This window comes from Nicotiana tabacum, chromosome 5, assembly GCF_000715075.1.
Source record: "Nicotiana tabacum cultivar K326 chromosome 5, ASM71507v2, whole genome shotgun sequence".
NCBI classification, from domain to species: Eukaryota; Viridiplantae; Streptophyta; class Magnoliopsida; order Solanales; family Solanaceae; genus Nicotiana; species Nicotiana tabacum.
In genome coordinates, this window is record NC_134084.1 from 15,943,910 (window position 1) to 15,962,340 (window position 18,431).

At 31.5% G+C, this 18,431-nt stretch overlaps 1 protein-coding gene across 1 annotated transcript; it reads right to left on the reverse strand.

The window, feature by feature from the left end:
• Positions 1-3,711: 3,711 nt before the first annotated feature.
• Positions 3,712-18,219, reverse strand: LOC107788915 (putative acetyltransferase At3g50280). The gene is made up of 2 exons (XM_016610656.2): positions 17,244-18,219; positions 3,712-4,234 (listed from the first exon to the last, which is right to left on the reverse strand). The coding sequence occupies exons 1-2, from the start codon at positions 18,109-18,111 to the stop codon at positions 3,777-3,779; spliced, it is 1,326 nt and encodes a 441-aa protein (XP_016466142.1). The 5' UTR covers positions 18,112-18,219; the 3' UTR covers positions 3,712-3,776.
• Positions 18,220-18,431: the final 212 nt, after the last annotated feature.

Sequence of the window (18,431 nt, forward strand, 5' to 3'; positions counted from 1 at the left end):
ATAATAGTACAGTACACTGAATTAACAACAGGGGATCTCTCGAGATACCGTCTCGTATTCTCAAAAGTAAATGTGCAAGGGATCTCCCGGGATACTGTCTCGTAGTCCTAAAGTAAATATGTAGGGTGATCTCCCGGAATACTGTTTCGTAGTCCCAAAAGTAAATGTGCAGGGGGATTTCTCGGGATACCGTCCCATAGTTCCAAAGTAAATATGCAGGGGGATCTCCCAGAATACCGTTTCGTAGTCCCAAAATAAATACACAGCTCAAATAATGGAGGTAACAGCTATAACACGAAATACTACAGTTTAGACTAAGTACAAGTCAAGGAAGAAGCAGGAAATCTACCAAACATACGGCACAGAGTTCGGATAAGCATTTAAGACATGTAGACATGCTATTCTAGGCTAAACGGGATAATTACACATGCTAGTATAACTCAATTAAAGTGAAACAGATTATTACTCAGTGAAAAATGGGTTTTACAACAAATAGCATGTGTACGCGCTCGTCACTTCACGTACACAGCGCTCACATATCACAACAATACCAAATCTTAAGGGGAGTTCCCCCACACAAGGTTAAGCAAACAACTTACCTCGAACCAAGCTCAATCAATCGGTAACAATGCTTTTCCCAAGAATATCCTACTCCGAATGACCCAAATCTAGCCAAAAGCAATTACATAACATAAATATAACCATAATAGACCAATCTAATTAATGAAATCAAGACTTAATAAGAAATTCGAAATCGCACTAAAAAGCCTCTCGGGGCCCATGTCTCGGAATCGGATAAAAGTCACAAAATATGAACACTCATTCACTCACGATCTCACTTGTACCAAAATCATCCAAATCCGATGTCAAAATCTCAATCAAAACCAAAAATCTTAATTAGTTGAAAAATTTCCAACCTTTTCCCCTAAATTTCTCACCCAAATTCCTTAATTTAACGATGAAACCAACTATAGATTAATAGAATACAACTAAAAATGAGTTAAGAATTATTACCCAAAAGTTCTCTCTGAAAAATACTTGAATTATCGCCTTAATCCGAGTTCTCAAAGTCCCAATTGAAAATGAGGAAAAACCCTCGAACTTGCCCTTTTCTGCCTAGCGATTTCGCATCTGCGGGCCTATGATCGCACCTGCGGAAATTCCATCGTAGGTGAGGAAATGACTTAAAAGGCTGGGGCCGCTTCTGTGATTAAATGGGCCGCACCTGCGAGTTCACGCTTGCGGGCATTGGTTCGCTTCCGTGGTCCTTCACTGCTCCTACGAGTCCCTAAGCGCATCTGCGGGCATCGCAGATGCGGCATTTCCCTCGCACTTGCGACCCCTGGCAGCTCCTCATTTTTTTCGCTTCTGCGCTTGCATCTCCGCACGTGCGATCCCGCACTTGCGGTCTTCCCACCGCAGGTGCGAAAACACCAGAAACTTCAGCCATTTGCATAAGTCCAAATTTTATTCCGTTAAGCACCCGAAACACACCCGAGGCCCCCGGGACCTCAACCAAAAATACTAACAAGTCCTAAAATACCATTCGAACTTAGTCAAGCGCTCAAATCACATGAAATAATGCTAAAAATACGAATCATCCTCCAATTCAAACTTAATGAACTTGAAACTTCAAATTTCTACAATCGATGTCGAAACCTATCAAATAATGTCCGATTGGCCTCAAATTTTGCACACAAATCATGATCAACATTATGGACCTACTCCAACTTCCAGAATCGGAATCCGAGCCCGATATCAAAAATTCCACTACCGATCAAAATCTCCAAAAATTCGACTTTCGCCATTTCAAGCCTAAATCAGCTACATGCCTCCAAAACACAATCCGAGCACGCCCCTAAGTCCAAAATCAACTAATAGAGCTAACGGAACCGATGGAACTCCATTCCGGAGTCGTCTTTCAACTACGGTCTAAATCCTAAAACTTAAGCTTCTATTTTAGGGACCAAGTGTCCCAAAACACTCCGAATCAAAAACAAAACCTCCCGGCAAGTCACATAAGCAGAAAAAGATACATGGGAAGCAGTTAATAAGGGATCGAGGCTATTATTCTCAAAACGACCGGCCGGGTCATTACACTTTTCTATTTATAAGATAAGAATTTTTGGTTTGATCAATTTTTTTAATTATTTTATCCTTAATTTTTTAATAATATTTAAAATATCCTAGATCACTCACAAAAAATCAAAAATAACTAAAATTATATCATGTCCAAACACAATTCAGATTTTCAGAATTTTACAATTCTTATGTCCAAAACGCCCACTAAATTGATCATCTGAATTTGCAACTCAAAACAAAATCGGTGATGTAGTGAAATATCGGTTCAAGAAATATTTTTCTGAGTAAAATAATGGTTTCCACTCACAAATTTTTATTTTCACAAACATTTTTGCCAAATAAATTTATGTTCAAAAACTAGTTAAATTCTAAGTAGTAATTTGGGATGTAATACGATATATTTCGTGATCTGTACGTTGGCAATGTAGATTTGAGTGGAAATGATACCAGGTAGCTACTTTAATTTTAAATATGTTGTTTAAAATATATCCACCGTTTATAATGTATTTAAAGATTAACCTATTTCGCTCAAACTTCAGGACATGTCGTCCTAGAGTTTAAACCTCAAAATTCAAACTTCAGGACATCGTGTCCTGAAGTTCGAATCTTATGTCATGAATTTTAAATTAGTGTCACGAATCTTATGTCAAAAATTCAGGACGCTAAGTCCTGAATTTTCAAATTCAGGATACTAAATCCTGAATTTCCAAATTTAAAATACTTAGTCCTAAAGTTTGGGTGAATTGATTAATCTTTGAATATATTTTACATAGCAGACTAAAAAGTGGTTATTGATGTAGTTCACCCTAAATTTGAAGCTCAATTGTTTGAGATGGCCTACCTTCATAACGTATTGCCATAAGTAAGTACGGAGCTCAAAAAAGAAATGACGGACTTTTATTGTAGTATATGGCAAAAGTAGGGCTGTTCAAATCGAATCGAAAATCATACCAAATTGAAAAATCAAATCAAATCGATTAAAAAACCCGACTAGGTTTGGTTTGACTTGATTTGGTATTGAGTAAAAAAATCCGAACCAAACCGACATATAAATATATAAATTTTATTTATATTTTTAAGACTTTATAGTGAATTTTCTTTAGAAAATGTAGAAATATTTGGGATCCTCTCATGTATTAACCTTGAAAGCGTAAATTAACGAAAAATTATTGTTAGACGACTAAGAAAATAACTATCACGTGTTACTTAAAAAAAAATCTTCGATTAGAATATTTTAATAGATATGTGTTTGTAAATTTTTTCAATATTTATTAAATACATATCCACTTATCAAAACTTTATCTATAACTTTAACAAAGTAAGATCGGAATAATATTCATGTAACAAGAAAAACCTGAAAATCCGAAAAACCCGACAAAACCGAACCAATCCAAATCAATATAGTCGGTTGGTTTGGTTTTGATAAAAACCGAACCAACCCGGTCCATGTAAACCCCTAGACAAAAATGTCCTTAAGAATTCTCAGGTCTTAAATCAAAGGCGGGTGCAACATATTAATGCGAGGTTCATCTGAACCCATTATTTCCGGTACGAAGTATAAATTTATGCGTAAAATTATTTATAATTACAACAAATATTAGCTTTAAACCTATAACTTTAAAAATATAATAAATTCGATATTAAAAATATAATAGATTCGATATTAAGAATAAATTCTAGATCCGACTCTGATCTTAATTAGTTACAGCTTCCATAAATTCTGAATCATTCTCCATTGCTTGCAAAGTCTTGGGTAAACAGCAGATTTCAATATCTACACTCCCTTCTTCTACCCCAGGAAATAAAGTAATTTTCCCATCACTTTTATTGGCCATTCCACTCCTAACTGCAACTGGTTTTCCCCAACCAAAATCAGTATTATAAATATTATGCCTTGGAGAACTACTAATAGCCAATTTACTCCCCACAAATACTGTACTCTTAGAAAATAAAACTGGATTTTCTGCCCATTCTTTATAGATTTTAACCACTTCTTCAGAATTTTGTGAATTAACCACTTTGTTCAATTCCATTGCTGCCCATCCTAATCCATTTTCTAGTAGCTCCCCTGCAGTTGTCTTTACTCGCTTAACATGAATTGCATTTCCAAAATACACTTCTGGAAGAGGAGGGTTTAGCCGTGATCTTGTACCTGTTGAAAATATAATTAAGTAATTAAATGTGCGCTTTACATAACAGTTTAAGGTTTTAAATATGAAGGTCGCATAACTTAATATTGTATCAGAAAAAGTAACGGCATAGACATAATCAAATAGAATTTTCGCGTACTTGACCATAGAAAAAGAATCAGGACGCAATGAGATGTGTTGAAGACATAATTAGTATAGTGTAATAATTATTCCCTCTTATCCTATTTTATGTCAGATCCTAAGCCAAGGGTCTTTCATAATAGCTTTTCTGTCTCTTTGAAGGTAGAGGTTAAGTCTGCGCATACACTATTCCTCCCCGCATACATCACTTATGAGATTACACTGAGTTTGTTGTTGTTGTAGTTGTTATTGTATCCCATTTTATGTCATAATGTTTGACTGAGCAAGAAATTTAAAAAAAATAAATTAAAACTTGTGATTTAAAATAAATCATAGATATTTATGGGATAAATAATCTCATTAAAGTAGAATGAAAAATTAAAAATAAAATAATTTTTAAATTCAAAAATATATCATTCTTTTTCGACAACATAAAAAAGAAGGAACAATTAAGTTTTTAGATACGATGATGGTTACACTATTCAAACAGAATAGATATATGGCAAATATTACTTTTAGCTCACGGCCGAAACTAGTTATATTCGATAGCTACAAAAATGGAATATATTATATTGTCCAAATCCATTTAGCAAAAAAGAGAGCATATATTATTATAAAAATATAAATACAATATTAATATATCAAAATTGCCCTAAATTATTAAACGGAAGACTTCACAGGGAAAGGACATAACTACAATTATCTATTTTTTGGACTACAGTACCTTCTATGCTAATTTTAATATTTAAGACTTTAAAATTCATAAAATTTTATCTATTAAATTCTTATTAAAAGGATGTAGGGAGGTTTAACAAAATTAGTTTTATAAGAATCCTCTGTATTGGCAATACATTATCACTCCATAATGTCCAATACCAAGAAAATATAAAAATAATATTAATTGAACTGCATAAAGAGTTGAAATTGAGAAAAAATAACCATGATAATATAATTTTACATTATATTTAAACTATTTTTCTAACCAAATAATATTTTTTATTAATTTTTCGTGTAATATTAAAAAATACTCAATTATTAAACAACAACTAAGAAAATATTTAAGAATATAAATGTGAGAGAGAGTGAAAGAAAAAAATGATTGGTAAGAGACAATACCAATAATGATTCTACAGACATAAATATCTAAAAGTGAAACGTCATATCAAATTTTTTACTCTTTGAAAATAAAATTTATGATGGATAAAATTATAATTAAGATTAATTATTCAAAATAAGAGATGAACTAATATTAAGATTTGAATCAACATAGAATAATTTTTTTATGTTAAAATCAAATAATTATTTCTTTTAATTAATTATTTAGCAAGAGAATCCAATTCAATTATTTTTTAAATTTATCATATCAGTAAAATTCTTATTCAAGTTAAAAAATATCTTAGAGTATATAAATTTATTCCATAGAAAAGAGCGTGAAAACACAAAGTAAAAAGGTTAATATATTATTAAGAATCAAAATGATATACAAGTGTCTGAGGAAGCTCCATCAAAGCTAAATCCTAAACAAGAACAAGCTTTCAAGACTATATGATAAAGAGTCGACTATGCTATAATGAGATTATACTTTGTAGATGTCTCCGATAGAATCGAAATAATATTTCTATATCATGTATTATTTGCAAATATTATACCAAAGAGGTATGGCACTGTTAGCAATAATAACAAGTGGTGTACCAATAATGATTTTATTATGAGTCCACCCACTTTAGACTTGATATAGCTCTTCAAACAACTTAATTATAATCATCACAGATATATCAAAGCAGGGTAATAGTACTAAATGTATGAGGAAGGCAAAATTAATAATATGGGATAGAAGCACTTATGTCTTTAGTATTAAACGATCGAAATAATTGCCCGAAGTTCTAGAGATATATTTGATATTAATGAACCGTTTGGTGGAAATTAATGGCTTGAGAAGTAATTTATGTCAAGTACTACCAGTAGTTCCAAAATCGACAAAACGGAGACTATAAAAACTAGCTTGCCAAAGTTATACTTCTGGTCTCAAATGAAAAAGATTCAACTGACAATAAATATAAAAGTAAGAACAGATCCAGTATTCAGTGTCTTCTTGCTTCGTGTCACAAACAAAGAAGAGTATCTAATAAAAGATGATTTGGTTCTTTCTGAACACTTGGTTATCAATCCCACAAGTAATAATAGTGCATTTAATTAGAGAAATATTTATATCATTAGATTAAAATGCAATTTATGCAAATCGCATGATAGAATTTAAAAATGTATCTTAGCTAGCAGAAATGAATATGTTGATCAACTAAAAAAAAGGTTAATTGCAAAATTTTATATTAAAAATAATTTTTTTTTTGTTTTTGATTCAGCAGAAAATGATATCAATAATTACTACCAAGAGAATACTTAAATACTTGACTACTAAATGGTCTTCTACCTTACGTGTTTGTTGTCAAGTTTATTATTTCCTACATATGTTAGTGTCACCATATATATAATAGACTAAGTTAAAATTGATCTTCCATTGTATATAGGTTGATTTTGAAGAAAAATATGTCTGTTATGCTACTGAAAAACTTAGATACGCTGAATAACTTATGTAATAGCACACAAATGGTATATAGAAGTTTTGACAATAACGTCAAACATGCAAAAATTATGATACTGGTCAATGTGCTTCTAAGTATATTCTTATCCTCGAATTCAGCTTCCATCTGTCGAAACTATGGAATATCCTTTTAAATTTGTCTGAAATAATTATTACTATGTGTATGTTTTGCAAATATAATAAATAAATCATAAGGACAAACATCCTAAATATTGGACTATATTTACTGTGAAAACTGTATGTTGCACTTTCAAGAGGGATATCAAGATCGACAACAAGAGTTTTGGTTAAGACAGAGCAACTAAAGCATTAGGAGGAAACATACACAAAAAAAATATTGTCCACAAAGAATTGTTCGTTAAGATATCATCACATTAAATACCTTTAAACTATAATACATAATTATCTAACTAACATGACAAAATTTGATCATTTGTTTAAGTTTTGATAATGTTTTTTTATTTTAAATTCATGTATTATGCTAAGTTAATAATTTTTTTGGGCATTTAGATGATTGTTGTATTATTATACATAAAATTTCTCTCAATAATTAAATTTTATTGTTTCTTCATATAAATAAATATTTAAATCATCATATGTCATTATTAACATGCGACGCACGTTCATAGATACTAGTTATTATAAAAGCATGAATAAAATGTCGGTTTACAAAAATAACCTTACAATATTAAGTATAATAACTCATAATAAAAGGACATAACTGGAGTTCTAGATATTAGCCTTATAATCCTATTAGTTTTAGGACATAATACCACACTTTAATATTTAGCACTTTAAAATTAACTAAATTTTGTTTATTAAATCTTTCCTTATTGAACTAGGTAAGAATTAAATAAAAACATTAAATTTAACCTTGTATTGGAAGAACTTAAGAGAGAATAGTCTAAATACGTATGGAAAGTCTTTGAAAAAATTTGGAGTTAAAAAATTCGAAAGATTATAAACTCAAGAGTCCACTTTGACTCAACGTTTTAGAAACTAATAATAGTGTGTGTATATATATATATTACCTTCTTTATTTATATTAGAATTTGAAGGAATATTGTTTTTACTGTGAACAAAATGCAGTTGCTTCATAAAAATTGTAGTTGCATTTTATGTCGATTTTAAAGATTAGTTTTAAAATTATTTTATTCTATTTGTTGTTTGATCTTCATGATTTTCTATCTTTAATTATTTAAATAGAATCAACATTTAACATTAGAGAAAATTTTATTTACTTTTCATCTCATAAATCAAACATGTTGTTTAGTAAAATTTACATGAGTTTTCAACATTGTATAGTTATTGATGGGGTACACAATGCACATACCAAGATTAATCTATCCTTACTTATCTCTATTTTCATGTATTTTAAAATATAGTAAGTAAATAAAAAAATCTTAAAAATTACATCATGACTCAAAGCTAATATCATGTCCTAATGATAAATAACCTAACTTGTCGGTTTACAAAAATAATCTTATAATATTAAGTATAATAACTCATAATAAAAGGACATAACCGAAATTCTAGATATTAGCCTTATAATTCTATTAGTTTTAGGACATAATACTACACATTGGAATCTTATAAATATAATTACTTCAGGATGTCTAATTCATATAAAATTAAACAAGTAAATATCTTTAGTTATGTAATCCTATTACTTTTAGGATATATTTCTTAAAAATTCCTATTACTAATTAATTTGAAAATGTATTATAATGTCCTATTACTAACCTAGTTTGAGAATGTATTATATTGTCCAAATTCATTTAGAAAAAAGAGAGTCTATATTATTATAAAAGCATAAATACAATACTAATATACCAAAGTAGCCCTAAAATATTAATGGAAGAACTCATAGGGAAAGGACATAACTACAATAACTTATTTTTTGGACTACAATACCATTTTTTTTGGTAATTAAAAGTTTTATTTACCAAGTAATATTTACACAACATCTCTCTCTTAAGCCTGATCTGGACATCAGTCCCAGATGCAGCTTATCTTCTTAGTAGTGTTCCTTCTATCTACTATACTATTTATAAAACAATAGGATAGTAGTTTAACGCTAATAATCTTCCCTTCAGTCTATGCTTCATACCCCCTCGATAGTGAATTTCTTGAGCTAGTTGTCTAGTAATTGCTTCAGCACTCCTTTGTCTTGCTTGAAATATTCTCTCATTCCTCTCTTGCCATATGCAGTATATGCTCCCAGCTAGAACCATTCTATATACTTCTACTTTACAATTCTTCCCTTTGCATTCCCTTTCAGCCCATTCCAGTTCTTGTCCCCAGGTCATCACTTGCCTCTTTATTCCTTGCCATTCTAATAGTGTTGTCCATACTTGTGCTGAAAATGAACATTTAAAGAATAAATGTTCAATAGTTTCTTCTTCACTGTTACATAGTGCACAAGCTGTATCTTCCAGTAGATCCCATCTCACTAATCTTTCTCTTGTTAATAGCCTTCTGTCAGCAGCCAGATATAATGTGAATGTCCATTTAGGCAATCCAACATTATTGCATGTCATCCTCCTCCATGATACCTTTGTGAAGTCTCATCTAAGCTTCAAGTACATATCCTTAATTGAGAATTTGTCCATTTGCCGTACCTCTTCTTCTGAGTACCCTGCTTCCTCAAAGTATTTCTTTGCTTTAATTATTTTTTGGATCACCCATGATGCTTGTTTTGGTTGCTCACCCCAAGTAGTGTATCTCTTATAGTACAGGTGCACCCATTGTATCCACATTTTATCTTTCTTCTTACTTAGACTCCACAGCAGCTTGCATATGGCTGCTTTATTCCATATGCCTATGTCCAATATATTCAATCCCCCTGCTATTTTTGGCCAGCGTAGTCTATCCCAAGCCAATAGAGCTTTTTTTGTGACCTCCACCCCTCCAGTCCATAGAAACCTTCTGCATATACTTTCTATCAATTGGATCATTTTCTTAGGCAGCATGAACACTTGTGACCAGAATACTTGCATGGAAAATAGCACATTCTTAATTAGTTGAATTCTTCCTACATATGACAGGAATCTGGCAGTCCATGATTGAATCCTCCCTAGCATCTTTTCAATCAGTGGTTGACATTGCACCAATGATAGCCTTTTGGTACTTAGTGGCACTCCCAGATACCTCATTGGTAGTGACTTTTTAGAGAAATCTAATTCTTGTAATATCTCTTGTTGTATCTCCTGTCTGACTCCCCAAAGAAGATGGAACTCTTATCAGCATTTGCAACTAAACCAGAAGCTTGGGAAAAGGCTTGAAAGCATTGGTAGAGTAGTTGCACAGACATAGTATCACCTCTAGAAAACAACAGGAGGTCATCAGCAAAGCTAAGTTGTACTATGCTCATTTTAGTACACTTAGGATGGTAATTAAAGTTTGGATTCCTCTTTAGCGTCTTCAGTAATCTGGTCAAGAATTCCATAGCCAATACAAATAAGTATGGAGAAAGGGGATCACCCTGCCTCAATCCCTTCTTTGCTTGGAATGGAGTTGTATGTTGCCCATTGATAATGATGGAATAAGACACACTTCTAACACATTTCATAATCCATTGGACAAATCTTCCAGGCATTTGCAAACTTTGTAGAACTTGCTCCATGTAGTCCCATTCAATAGAATCATAAGCCTTCTTCATATCAACTTTCAGCATACACCTTGGGGATATACCTTTTCTGCCATACCCTTTGACTAGTTCATGACTTAATATGATGTTATCGTCTATCAGTCTTTCCGGTACAAATGCAGACTGGTTCCTGTCCACTATATCATTCATTATCCCTTGTAGCCTATTTGTTAGCACCTTAGATATAATTTTATAAAGGATAGTATAACATGATATTGGCCTATTCAGTGATTCTGGCTGGATTTTTTACCTTTGGCACAAGTGTGACTGTTGTGCAGTTGATAGGTTGATAGAGCTGATCATTTGTAAAGAACTCCATCACTGCCTCTGTAACCTTGTCTCCAATCACAGACCATGCCTTCTTGAAAAATAGGGCATTGAAACCATCACAATCAGGTGCTTTGTTGTCATTAATACCAAGCAATGCCTGAAATACTTCCTCTTTAGATACATTTTTCACTAACTGAATCTGCTGTTATCTGTTCACCAAAGCTCCATCCCTCATCACCATTGGATTAATACCTAGTAGGTTCCTAGCTGATGATCCCAGTAGCTTCTTGTAAAAGCCAAGCACTTCCTCTTCAACCTCTTGCTTAGTTTGCACCATCTCTCAATTGTCCCTTATTAAACTCTTTATTTTGTTTTGAGAGTACCTGCTCTTCGTGTTTGCAAAAAAATAAGCTATATTAGCATCACCTAATTTCAACTAGTGTACTCTAGATTTTTGTTTTATGATACTTTATCCCCCCCCAAGCCATTTCTCTAGTTGAGCCTTTGTGTTCTTTTCATCTATTATCACATCTTCAAGTTGTCCAGGGTCTCTCATTTGCTCATGTAGTTCACTGAGATGCTGTCTGCACTGTTGTATCTTGTCCCCTATTGCATTATACTCTGCTCTATTCAGACTTTTCATAGCTTGCTTCATTTGTTTGAGTCTGCACCATACATCCTTCATGATATTCCTCTCATTTCTCTTTTGCTATGCTTCTTTAACTTTTACCAGAAACTCTTTATGCTCAGCAAGATAGTTTAGGAATTTAAAAGGCCTTGGACCTTTATCCTCAGTATCTTCAAAACTCATACACAGAGGAGAATGGTCAGAACAACCTGGATCCATTACCCTTACTTCTAAATGTGGCATTTGCATCATCCATTCAGCATTCTGCAAGGCTCTATCTGTTCTGTTGTATGTGTTTCCATTTGTCCATGTGAAGTTCCTTCCAGTAGTTCTGATTTTTGTCAAATTATTATGCTCAATGAAATCATTGAAGTCCCTAGTCTCAGATTCTTGGACAGGGCTCCCAATTGGTCTATCCTCCCCTGCTCTAATGGTATTGTAGTCTCCCATTACCACATGGTCCTTGCTGTACATTTCTCCAATTATTCAAATCACTCCATAAGCCTCTCCTTTCTTCTACTGTATGAAGCCCATACTGTAGTAAAGTTAAATCTTATGCTCATACTCTTTATTTGTACTATAGTGTGAATGTATTGGGAGGACTTCTCCAACTGCACACAGTCTATTTCACTAATGTCCCAGAGAATCCAAATTCTTCCTCTATTAATATACTCATAATTGGTAATACAAGCCCAACCTGGAGTGATTCTCCTTATTATTTGTAATGCCTTTTGCTCCTTTATTTTGTGTTCTAATAGTACTATCATTTTTACTCTATTACTTCTTATGAACCTCTCGACCTCTTTCTGCCTAGGGATCTTGTTCATACCCCTAATGTTCCATGTAGTAAGCATCATACAGGGATAAATAGAGATTGTGGCCCCCTTCTACTTCTTCTTGACTCCTTTGACTACTTGTGCCCTCTCCCATTTGTCTGTGATAGGTTAGCTGGAATCCAGATTCTGCCAGTATGTTGAAACCATTTATCATGCTAATGGTTCCACCATCTGGCTTCTCCCTGCTTCTAATCACTGATTTTCCTGTAGCTTTTTTCCATACTTGTTCCTGCTCTCCTGCATCTAGTATCATCTCACAAGTACTTTTTTCCTCATTAAGCATAGTCTTACTGTTATTAGTTACTATGTTTTGCTGATTCCCCTTATCATTCTGATTCACTTTGGCTGCCATTCTTGCTTCTGCTTCTGCTGGTTTGTTTTGGCTTTATGTGTTGGTTGTTCTTTGTGACATTGGTGCCCTACTTGCATGCAAGTATGACAAAATTCATGAACGCAGTCATATGTCACCTATTGCATAAATTCCCTTCCATTAGGATCTATTACTTTTACAGCTTTTGGGAGAGCTTTAGTTACATCCATTTCAATTAGTACTCTAGCATAGGAAATTCGATCCAACTGAGTGGTACATGCATCTGCATATAGAGGAATCGTTAATCCACTACTTATCCTGCTTAGTGATGTTGCTCCCCAACAATTGAGAGGAAGTTTAGGGTACTTAACCCATATTGGAATAATCTGCAACACTTTCTTGTTAAAATCAACTTCAGCTGACCATACTCTCATGATAATTGGTTTGTTATTCAGCATATGGGGACCAGAATACAGAACTTCATCCCTGTCGCTAATAGAGTTAAATCTTACAACAAAATATCCATCATTATGCAGATAGACTTTTGGCTTTGTTGTAAAATTTCACGTTGATGCTATGAATCGCTCCATAGCTCCTATAGTTGGTGCACCTCCAACTACATAGAGTATCAGCGCTTGTTTCCATTTCTGGACTACAATACCTTATATGCTAATTTGTAATATTTAATATTTTAAAATTAATAAAATTTGGTATATTAAATACTTACTAAAAATATGTAGGAAGGTTTAATAAAATCAATTTCATAAGAATCATACATATTAGCAATACATTATCACTCCATAATGTCCAATACCAAAAAAAAATTAATATTAAATGGACCGCATAAAGTATTGAAATTGAGGGGGGAAATACCTCCACGGTAATATATTTTTATATTATATTTGAACTATATTCCTACTCAAATAATATATTCTTTTTGTCAATTTTTCGTGTAATATTAGAAAATACCCAATTATTAAACAACAACTAAGAAAATATTTAAGAATATAAATGTGTGAGAAAGAGAAAAAAATGGTTGGTAAGAGTCAATACTACTAATGATTCTACAAACATAAGGATCTAAAAGTGAAATGTCATATCAATATTTTATTCTTTGAAAATAAAATTTATGGTGGATAAATTAAGATTAAATATTCAAAACAAGAGATAAACTAATATTAAGATCTGAATCAACATAGAATAAATTAATTTTTATGTTAAAACTAAATAATTAAATCTTTTAATTTTATTTAGCAAGAGAATCCAATTCAATTATTTTTAAAATTCATCATATGAGTAAAATTCTCATTTAAGTTAAAAAAATCTTAGGGTACATAAATTTATTTCATAAAAAAGTGTTAGAACATAAAGTAAAAATGTTAGTATATTATTAAGAATCAAAATGCTATACAAGTGACTAAAGAAGCACAATCAAAGCTAAATCCAAAAAAAGAACAAGCTTTTAGGACTATATTATAAAGAGTCGACTATGCTATAATGAGAATATTCTTTGTAGATACCTCCGACGGAATTGAAATAATATTCTATGTCATGCATTACTTGCAAATATCATATCAAGATGCATGACATTGTTAGTAATAATAGCAAGTGGTGTACCAACGATTTTATTGTGAGATCACCCACTTTAGATTTGGTATACCTATTCAAATAACTTAAATAACCATCACAAATATATCAAAGCAGAGCAATGATGCTAACCAACAAAGATTTTATTGTGAGATCACCCACTTTAGATTTGATATACCTCTTCAAACAACGTAAATAACCATCACAAATATATCAATCAGAGCAATGATGCTAAATTTATAAGGAAAGCAAAATTGATAATTTGGGATGAAGTACTTATGGCTAAATGTAAAACGATATCGAAATAATTGCCCAGAGTTTTAGAGATATATTGGATATTAATGAACTGTTTGATAGAAAATTAATGGTTTGGGAGGTAATATATGTCAAGTACTACCAGCAGTTCCAAAATCGATAAAAGAAGAGACTATAAAAGCTAGCTTGGCAAAGTTATATTTCTGGTCTCAAATTAAAAAGATTCAACTAACAAGAAATATAAAGCAAGAACAGATTCAGTATTCAGTCTCTTCTCATTTCGTTTCAGAAACGAAGATGAGCATTCAATAAAAGATGATTTGGGTCTTCATGAACACTTGGTTATCAATCCCAATGGTAATAGTAGTGCATTTAATAAGAGAAATATTTCTATCATTAGATTAAAACGCAATTTGTGCAAATCACATGATCGAATTAAAAAATATTTTAGCTAGTAGAAATGAATATGTTGATCGACTAAATAAAAGGTTGATTGCAAAATTTATAGTAAAATAAAATATTTTTCCGTTTCTGACTTAGAAGAAAATGATACTAATAATTACTACCAAGAAGAATACTTAAATACTTTAATACCAAATGGCCTTCTACCATACTTGTTTGTTGTCAAATTTATTATTTCTTATGTATGTTAGTGTCACCGTACATATAATAGACTAAATTAAAATTGATCTTCCATTGTATATATGTTGATTTGGAAGAAAATATTATCTGTCATACTACTGAAAAACTTAGATACGCCGAATAGCTTATGTAATAGCACACAAATGGTATATAGAAGTTTTGACAATAACGGCATACATGCAAAAATTATGATAATGGTCAATGTGCTTCTAAGTATATTTTTATCCCTGAATTCAACTTTCGTCTTTCGAAACTAAGGAATATCCTTTTAAATTTGTGTGAAAATAATTTTAGTATGTTTCTATTTTGCAAATATAATAAATAAAGCACAAGGACAAACATCCTAAATAATGGACTATATTTACCGCAATATGTTTTCTTGCACAAATAACTGTATGTTTCAAGAGGGATATCAAAATCGACAACAAAAGTTCAGGTTAAAGCAGAGCAACTGAAGCACTAGGAGGAAACATACACAAAAAATATTGTCCACAAAGAAGTGTTGGTTAAGATACCATCACATAAATACTTTTAAATTATAATACATAATTATCAAACTAACATGACAAAATTGATCATTTGTATAAGTTTTGATCATGTCCTTTTATTTTTAAATTCATGTATTATGTTAATGTAATAATATTTTTCGACATTTAGATAATTGTTATATTATTATATTATTGTTCCTTTATATAAATAAATATTTAAATCATAACGTGTCATTATTAATGTGTAACGTACGTTGATAGATACTAGCATATATATATATATAATATTATTTTTCTATAGATTAGTAATAAGTAGTGAGTTCAAGTTTCACTGCCACTCAAACAAAAATTGACGTGCTTGATTAAAGACAAAAATGTGGACCCCACGAGCATTATTGAATCCATAATCTATACTATATTAAAAGCACGAAAGCCCTTAGCGAAATGTCGTTCGCCTTATTTACCCTTTAAAATTGGAGTTCACACTAGACAAAATAGTTATTTAATTATTCTCCTGATATTTTGTTCTTTGAAATTGACTAAAAATTTTGTTATTAAATTATTTTCCATTGAACTAGGTAGGAAACCCTAAAATTTAGGACTTTAAAGTCAATTAAAGCTTTACCTAACTTAAATATTTTCCTTATTTGAATTATATATGTCACATAATTATAATTCTTACATGTTGCTTTCATGGATATATATTCTGTGAAAAAAAAGTAAATAACGTGTGTTTTAAATAAAATTAAAGTAAACAACTGATCCTTCAATTTTATGCCTAATATTTAAAAAGGCACGTAAGAAATAGAGCATTTAAGTCATAGTTTTGATTTTTAAAAAATGAAAACATTAATGATAATTCATATTAAGGTGGCATGAATTTAGACTTTAAAAAGCAATTGTGACATTCTATTTTCTTTTAACAATAAGGACGTAGAATTTGAAATATACTTACAAGTTTTGTCTATTTTTATTGTCTAAATATTAAGAAATAATCAAATGATAATCTTTTTTAAATGTGACATTATTTTAAATGGTAGAATAAGTTGATCAATATATATTTTGTACACAAAAATAGGAATAGAAAAAAAATATATATATGTAATTGGTCGCGAGTAAAAGTACTTTAGAAAGAAATTATAGGTAAAATAAGATAATAATTGAGCAAAAAAAATAATATAAAAATTGTTAATAATAATCGAGTTCGGATGCCTATATGATTATTAAGTTATCAATAGAATAAGGTTACAGCTTTAGCAGTACCGTAAAATGAGTAAAGATAAAAAAAAATAATTGTTGGTAAACTATCTTACATAAAAATTTTAATAAGTAACATGAAATATACATGCAATGTATGTACCCAAGTCCTCAAGTAAAGTTGAATGATTTTTTTGTCTTTCAATCAAACGGTACTCCTATAACTTTTTTTGTACAATAAAGCAAGCAAGAGAAACAAGTGAAGGAAGAACTATTAGACTAGATCAAACTCTTAAGCAAGAACTACTCTTAATTTTATATAATAACATAAACATATTTTTGAATATTATTTATTTTATTTATAAAATTTTATTTTTCATTAACACGAGGTGCGTGTATGCTAAAACTAGTTAAATTAAAATATACTAACCTATGATAAGGCCGATAACGACTTCTTCCTTAGCATCCAGCTTACGAGAACGAGTCACAGATCTCCATAGATGAGCCAAGAAAGCTTGCAAAGAAGAAATAGATTTAGTCTCCATTTCAGAATTGGCTTTTCCTTTGAGTTTAGCTATACTTTCTTTACTAAGATGAAAAATCCTTTCCTTCAAATGTGGAATTTCAAAGACTTCAAACAATTTCTCATCGTCTAGCTTTAATGGAAGATGAATTGGAAGATTCATATTCTCTGGAAACCAACGGTTTAAAACTGGAATCTTGGAAATTATTTCATACCCACGAGAAATTTCAGACCAAGAATTGAAAAAATGCCAAAAACAAGTCCCATCTCCTAAGCTATGATTCATAGCGCAACCAATAAAATACCCATCGATTAGTTCTGTTACTTGAACGCCAAGTAACGGTTTAGATACACATTCGAAATTGCGGACGTTATTGAGTGGGAAAAGTGTGTGAATAATAGGAGGTACGTGTACTGATTCAAGAATTGCAGATACAGTTAATAATGGAGCGACGGCGTGGGTGAATTCCACGCCGGCGTTATTACAGTCGATGACGATAGAAATTGTGTCGTCATCGGCGTTTCTAACGGTGGAGAAACGGCCGGATAATGGAGGAAAAAAGTTTAAGGTACGAGAAAGGGATGTTTTTATGTGTTCAATGAATGACGTATTTTCTTTTGGTTTGTGAAAAAGGAGGCCTTTTTGGATAGTGTCAAGAAGGAGGAATTGTAAATCCCATGGTGTCATTTCAATTTTAGAAATATTATTTTCTGAGTTTAATATATTTGATGTTGTTCCAACTAAAGAGGTGGAGATGATTTGAACTTCTTCCATTTTTAAGAAAAGCTCTCAGGAAGAAGGAGAGAAAGAGTTTGGGCCGAGAAGGATAAGAGATTTTTATGATTCGAAAGATAAGCAAGTAATACAAGCCAACGGTGTAGGAAAAGGGTTTATCTTATATATACACTCACTGTGTATGAAAATTAATTTATATGCGTAGCTCACACGTTCGAGTCGTAATATCAGGATTATCTACATTAGTACTCATAATATTAGATAAAAAACCTTACATTGAAGAGTGGGATTCAGGTTTGTCGCTATACGGCAGAGTAAGATCCACTCCACGGCACAAGATTTTATAGCAAAATTGAATC

Coding starts and splice junctions, on each gene's coding strand:
- LOC107788915 (XM_016610656.2), bottom strand. CDS start 18,111: ATGGAAGAAGTTCAAATCATCTCCACCTCTTTAGTTGGAACAACATCA. Junction 4,235..17,243: donor CGTTATCGGCCTTATCATAG/GTTAGTATATTT, acceptor TATTTTCAACAG/GTACAAGATCACGGCTAAAC.